The 7,264-nt window shown below is 30.7% G+C and overlaps 1 protein-coding gene across 1 annotated transcript; it reads right to left on the bottom strand.

The window, feature by feature from the left end:
* Nucleotides 1-376: 376 nt before the first annotated feature.
* Nucleotides 377-2,681, bottom strand: LOC105771120 (uncharacterized). Its single transcript, XM_012592522.2, has 2 exons — nucleotides 2,618-2,681; nucleotides 377-1,580 (listed from the first exon to the last, which is right to left on the bottom strand). The coding sequence occupies exon 2, from the start codon at nucleotides 1,552-1,554 to the stop codon at nucleotides 580-582; it is 975 nt and encodes a 324-aa protein (XP_012447976.1). The 5' UTR covers nucleotides 1,555-1,580; nucleotides 2,618-2,681; the 3' UTR covers nucleotides 377-579.
* Between the last annotated feature and the right edge of the window lie 4,583 nt (nucleotides 2,682-7,264).

Raw genomic sequence — 7,264 nt, 5'->3', positions numbered from 1 at the left:
TATCTATCTCTTTTTTTTAAACTCTCTGCTGATGACTGTTTTTGACATGTATACTTTTTTCACTTCTTATTTATTAATTTTTTTTGTTTTTAATGATAGTGAATTCATATTTACATTCAGAACGCGTGAAACACTTAAATCAATGAAAAATCATTTTATTAGAAATTTATGGTCTCATTTTATTTGAAATTTACTTTGTAATTAAAGTTGTTTCAATTAGGGTGATGAGATGAGTTTGGTTTGATTGAGTTTTTTTATTTTGAATGATAATTCAGTTTGGTTTTAATTTTACATATTACTTATAACTTTTAGATATTTGGACTTTTTTTAATATAAAATGAGATTTATTTAATAATTTTAAAATTTTAAAGTACTTTTCATAAATAATTCTGATTTTGTTTTCAAATAAATATAAGATAACCAATAACTTTTAGATTTTCTAGCTAAACCCTTGTTTGAAACTACTCATTAGATTACTAATTATTGTAAATAAACAGAACAAACTAAAAGGAAGGTCTTGTTATGGAGTGAATTACAACCGGTTGATGGCTTCTTCATACTAATTTCTCTCTTTACTTATCAGCATTGTGAAAGTACTGAATTCATTTCTGATATAAACCTACCCGAATACGTCAAGCACTTGCGTGGATCTCCATACGTTTCGCTCCAATGACACATCTCAGGCACTGATAATGCTGATGTCATAGACGCTTCATGTTTCACGTTGCCATTGTCTTCATCATCAGTATCATCATCATCATTGTCGTCAGTTTCTTCATCCAGTTCTTCAACTTTCTCTAATTCCCCATATCCTTGAAAAAACTCCAGGTTTTCTAGCTCTATCTCCTTCTCCTTCTCCTCATCGTCTTCAACAGCATTAGTTTCCTCGAAAACCGTATGACAACATCTAAAACTGCCATCCAAAGGCACGAGGTCCAGAATAAGGCGACCATTTTCTCTGTAGGCTTCAAAATATTCGTGATGTTTCACTTTCTCTTCTTTAAGAACCAGCCTCCCGTTGCTGTAATATCTGGCTAAAATCCAAGGCATGTGGCTTGGCAAATTCCCCGTTCTTGCTAGTAATGGAATTGGGGGTGGATATTCTCCCACCCTTGGACGCCCTTGCTTCCTCTTATTACGTTGTTTACTAGGACCTTTGGCTTTATGATCCATCGTTATCATTTTCAACGCACTATGGATCATGTAAACTCCACTTTCAGTCCCCAGCATATCGTCCATCCCAGAGGACCAAGAAGAGTAGGATGCAGAGTGAGTTCTGAAGGACATAAAATCTAACGATGAAGGCGATGGTGACTGAGGGATGGTGTAGGAATGGATGATGAGAGTTGGTGTCAGTAATTGAAGGCTTTTATATTCATATATTAGGGTTTTGAGACCTGGTAGGTGGAGATACTGTTTATAGATGGAGGCAGTACATTGACACTCATGGACTTGCATGGGAGATAACGTAGGTGACCTTGAAATGATATTTGAGAGGGATAAAACCATGGACCTAGTTTTTGAAATCAACCCATCTTCATCTAAAAATCCCATGCTTCAGTGTAAACTAATCCCTTAACCTGCAAAAGGGTGAAAATAGAAAGGAAAAAAAACATTTGGTTAGATTGGAACTAATTAAACAGAGATTATTTTAAACATATATTCTAAACCAAGCCAAATCTTATAGATAAACAAAAATAAATAAAACCAAGGAGGAAGGTTAATTAATAAAGTGGGTAAGAAAGAAATTCCCAACAAGAAAGACAAGGTAGGTAGGAAAGGAAAAGGACAAGCTTACTTGTATTGTCTGTAAACAAAGAGCGGTGCATTTTAACACGAGGGTGACACAAGCTTTTTCAACTATTTTAATTATATTTCACAAAAACCCCGTGTTTATATACTTCATTTTCACTCTTCCATAACAATTATTGGCAATTGATGAAGTTTCATTGATTCTTATTTGAATTTACTAAAATAATTTAGTATCCGGAGGGTGAAAAAGGGACCAAAACGGTTACATAATTCAGCATGTAAAGCTGTTTCTTAGGTATACAAGACGACATTTAAAGTTGAGCTACTATTTTCAATTGGTCTCAGATAGAAACAGAATTGAGCTATGAAGGTGATGTTCTAGTATTTTGTGGGTTTGGTCTCTGAACTATCTAGAAGGGTTCGATTTGGGTGGTGGGCTACTGTTATGGTTTTCTTAAGAAGGTGTTGATTCGAGGCCTTAGGAAATTTTGAAGCTGTTTATGAAAGGGATTGGCTGTTTGACAGAATTTGGTATGGTGGTTGTGGCACTTAATCTGGTTTCTTGTATACATATTCTCGGTCGAGTTTGGAAAAAAGTGAACAATTCAAAGCACTTTGTTAAACCATGATGAGGTTAAATCAAGTAAAAAGAGCTAGCCAAGAATCAAAGCTATGGAAACCAACATGTAACATAAGAGTGAAAAAAAGAGACATCATAATCTATAGATAGATTTATAGATTTGTATAAGCCATTATACCCCATTTCTTTCTTTCTGAAAACCCATTTTTTACGTTGTATGGCTTTGATTACATATCCAAGTAGTGGGAAAAAAACAAACAAATGAAGAGCAAAAATTAAAGAAACCTGTAGAAAGAATGCTGAAGTGATCACTTTCTTCGCAGCTCACACAAATTTATTTGTTTTCAATAATGTCTTTTAAAACTTAGCGACTTCTGTTTATATAGGAGAAAGGTTTTACGTTTTTAAAGGGCATTATAGTCATTGTTTATGTCTTAGAGAAACGGCTATTATTTGTATCAGAAATGACTTGCCCTCTTCACAACATGAAACATATGTATACTTTCTCATTTTTCTTTGAATCTCTATTTGAATGCAATAAGTCTTCATAAATTTGGATTTAGTATTGCTTAGGAAACTCAAATGGTAAGTTTGGAAGGTGGAGTGAAGGTTGGAATAGAAATATTTTACGTTTTTTTATGTTTCTTTTCATGATTCTTGATATAATATCTGACATGTGATATGTAAAATAACACTGGGTAAAATGTAATTGATGGTGTTGTAATATTTGTTGGTTGAGGTTGAGGGGAAGGAACCACGAGAAAAACGATCTCTCAACTGATTTTGTGACTTTCACGCCCATTTTTTATACCAGTATCTCTCCTTTTCTTTTTTTGACACTCTCTGCTGATAACTGTTTTTGACATGTATACTCGTTTCACCTCTTATTTATTGATATTTTTCTTTGTTTTTAAAGATAATGAATCCATATTTACATTCAAAACGTGTGAAACACTTAAACCGTTGAAAGATAAGTTATAAGAAAAGATATTTATAGATTATATCTACGTATCATTTACTATCTTGCGTCATCTAATAAATGGGTAAAATACATTACTTGTGAGTGGAAATTTAGTCATTTGTTAGGAGAACAAAATTAAGGAGTTATTTAAGATTGTTAAGACTTGTTTAGAGTAATTGTTAAAAGCTGTTTTCACATCTAAACAACTATACTTTTATCTTCTTCTTTTTCCTTTAGATACAAAGTCAGTTCAAGGAGAATTACATTAACAGATTAAAGCCTTAATGAGTATTATCAAGGGATTTTAATATCTCACTCATTTCCTAACGTGACACATAATTAGTATAAACAATGAATTTGTGATACAAGTCTTATTTTATTTAGTGTCACTCTGTAATAAATAATAATTTTCAGTTGTCATGATTCTTACAAAATTCTTGTAATAATAAGCATGTTAGTCCAATCTATTTTCAACTACCAAGTCAAGTCAATTTGCACAAATATCGTGTCCTTTATAATGTGTTTCACTCCCTATATTTTCATCTAATTTGATAGGGTTTTCATCATTAATTAGCGCATTTTTCTAAGATTAACTAATAACTTACATATGAATTAAAATTTTGAGTTTATTTTCTATTTTTCTTTTCATATTTTATAAATTTAAACCTTCTTTTCATTATTCATACGGAACTAAAAAATTAACTTCCATTAAATATAATAAATTCATAAATACATATCAGTTTCAAATCAAATTAAATCAATACAAAGAACCAAAATATAACTAGATAAAAACTAGTTATGGCAACTCCATATCCACTGGAATGTTTTGTTTTAATAGTAAACTGGAACAACAAATTTTAGGTTTTGTTTCGATACAAACTTCACTTGATACTAGTCGTGCCGATGGATATCAATTGATTTTGCATATATCAATCCAAAAATTAATTTTAAAATATATTTTAAATTTAAGTTTAATTTTTATTTATTTATTTTGGATTTGTTCAATCATGGATAATATGAAATAGTTTTTTCCTTGTGAAGTTTATTAAAGAATAAATTATATACTTGATGACTATTTTATATTTTTGATATTATAAATTTTACATGTGCTGAGATTTGAACTCATACCACTAACATTTTTAAAATGCTTTTCTTTACCATTCCAACCAAAGCTTTACTTTTTATGAGTATTTTATATTTGAGATTCATTTAATTTTATTTTTTGATTTGTGTAATTTTTAAATACATAGATCAAATGTTTTACAAAAATAGGGATAAATCTAAACGCTACAAAAATAGACTAATAACAGTACGTACCAATAGTAGTAGAAAAATAATATGTTTATCGATACAATGCCGACTATCTTATTAGAGACCTACACATAACAATTACACATAATAAAGTTAAAATCTAAATACTCAAAATCTCAACTTTTATTAACAATACCATACCCAAACTGAAAATTTCCATTCAATTCTTTAAATTCCTTTTCATATGTGCGTGTATATTTCATTCCTTCTCCCAAAAAAAAAGAAAAAGCGTGTGGGTGCAAGATCACTGTACACATTGACATTCAAAACTAGAAAGTGAAAACCACAGTTTGACAGGGATGTCTATCCCCTAAACCTTATAGGAAAAGGTCTAAAAGAGTTTATAACTTTCCTTATTTCAAATTATAATATTTTAGATTGATTTTATATAAATAGATAATAACATAATTTATTTTGTATACATAATAAAATTTCAATAAAAACTAAAAAAAAGAACTAAATTGAATTATTAATTTTGTTATGGCTAATATTCAAGACACTCTCTAAAAACGATTGTTCTAGAATGTATTTGTTGAAAAGCACAAAATGAAGTTAGAAGTCGAATATTGAGATCATCACCATCAAGAAAAATAACTTCCTCTTTATGTTCAAGGCATTTGAATCATATATCATAAAATTAAAAATAGATCATGTCTGATCGAAATGAAAGAGTTTTTTATATTAAAAATATGTGTATTCAATAATTGAGTTATGAATAAAGTAATAAAATTATTATGTACAAATCCTTATTAGTTTTGATTTTTTTAAATATTGACTTTTAATTGTTTTATTTAAATATTTTATAAATAATATTTATTAATTTTTTTAAATATTGACTTTTAATTTATTTAAATATTTGATTAACTTGTGATATCAATACAATTAGATATGTAAATAAAAATAAAAGATATTAGGAAAAATAGTATAAAACATACAAAATTAAAAAATAATAGGAATTTTCTGGGAAAAATGGTTATTGATTTTGAAAGACGAAAAGGGCCCAATGGGGCAACTAGGTAGAGCTCAAGTTCTATGTTTTGGCCCTAACGTCCTAAAGTTGAATTAGTGCTCCCTTGTATAGTTTTTCATATTTTATCCATATTTGATATATAATTTTCACAACACAGTTTGAATTAGAAAAAATGAAATATTTGGTAATCCGTTGATTAGAAAAAGAAAAGAAAAGAAAAGAAAAGAATTCAGTGTTATTATTTTGGAAAATGCATATTAGTTTGTGATAAAAGGCAATAAGGTAATACTTGGGGTATGTATTGTCAAGCAATTGGATAGTTTTGCTTATTAACGCCAGTTATTCTTTTACCCACTCTCATACTTGGCTCGCCTTTTTTTAGTAAAATAATCTAAAACAATTAATTAATTTATAAAATGATACGGGCAAAAAATTATTTGATAAAATTACTCGTTTTCAATAGTGTAATTCGATTACTTTTTCGGCGTCATCATTAGCCAATCATCACTTTTTAAAAATTTTTTTTGGTGCCGCCTAACACATTTGCATTTTTTAAAATACTCGTGAAAAATTCAAGTATTCACAGTAGAGAAAAAGAAAAGAATTTTTTTTAATGGGTGCCGTTAGTGTGTCAGGCGGCACCGTCCAAATATTTTTTAATTCATGTTAATAAAAAATTTTGGTGCCATCGCCATGTCAGGCGGCACCAGTGGCTGTCAAGGAATAATTTTATTAAAAAATAATGTCAGAGAAAAAACTTTTTTTGGTGCCATTGCCATGTAAGGTGGCATCTGGGGGTGTCAAGGAATTTTTTTTTTCTATCGACACCTTCATGTTATACCGTTTGGTGACAAATATGTAGTCCTTGTTTGTGAATTGTTGGCCTATGAATAACTCTTCAAATTCGGAATTTGATGCCAACCAGTAAGAATGTATTATATCTGGGTATTCAGGGAATTCAGATGCATGTGTCACATTGGGTTCTATGCTTAGCATGTGGGTCGCAGGGTTATTGCGTATGATAATGTCATGACTTAGGTTCCCGATCGAGGGGGCATGTACATTTTCACTTTATCTGTGTCTTCATCGTTGATAGCATCTAGGACCTCATCCAGATTGTGGTCATTGAAATCTTCACCATCGTGATGAGAATGACCATTATTATCGAGTCCTTCTTTACCATCTGCATCGATAGCAACCACCTCCAGATATATTTGTAAATGGGGCCCCGAATTAGGGTTGTTATATGCAGTCGAACCATGGTGTGGATTTTCGGCCCTTGTCGATGTCTTCCATAATTGCACTGTTTTTGCATCCAACATTAATATCAAAGTCAAACCCGTGTACAAATGATCATTTATCAACAAACGCTCTCGAAACCTCTATACACGGGTCTTGAACTCCATATTGTTGATTTAATGGAGTGACATTTTGAACGAGCTCCACATCTGTTAACTTAGCAAACAACTAAACTGGTTAAACGCTCATGCTCCCACTCAAGCAATAAAGTGCAATCATTGTCTTTAAGTCTTCATCATCTACAAGTTTCATCTCGGTAAATTTGATAGGATTTGAAGAAACTAGAAATTTGTAAAAATAATCTGGACATCCTCCTCCCACAACGTCGAGCTATTTTTCCACTAACCTTTTGTTTCATATCTTCGAATTTTACATTCTTATTAAACTACAT

The sequence above is a fragment of the Gossypium raimondii genome, chromosome 5 (assembly GCF_025698545.1).
Source record: "Gossypium raimondii isolate GPD5lz chromosome 5, ASM2569854v1, whole genome shotgun sequence".
Taxonomy (NCBI): Eukaryota; Viridiplantae; Streptophyta; class Magnoliopsida; order Malvales; family Malvaceae; genus Gossypium; species Gossypium raimondii.
The sequence above is the reverse complement of the archived record's forward strand: the minus strand, read 5'-3'. Positions and strand labels throughout refer to the sequence as shown.

What these genes read in the sequence shown, in the direction of transcription:
- LOC105771120 (XM_012592522.2), bottom strand. Translation starts at nt 1,554, where the DNA reads ATGGGATTTTTAGATGAAGATGGGTTGATTTCAAAAACTAGGTCCATG.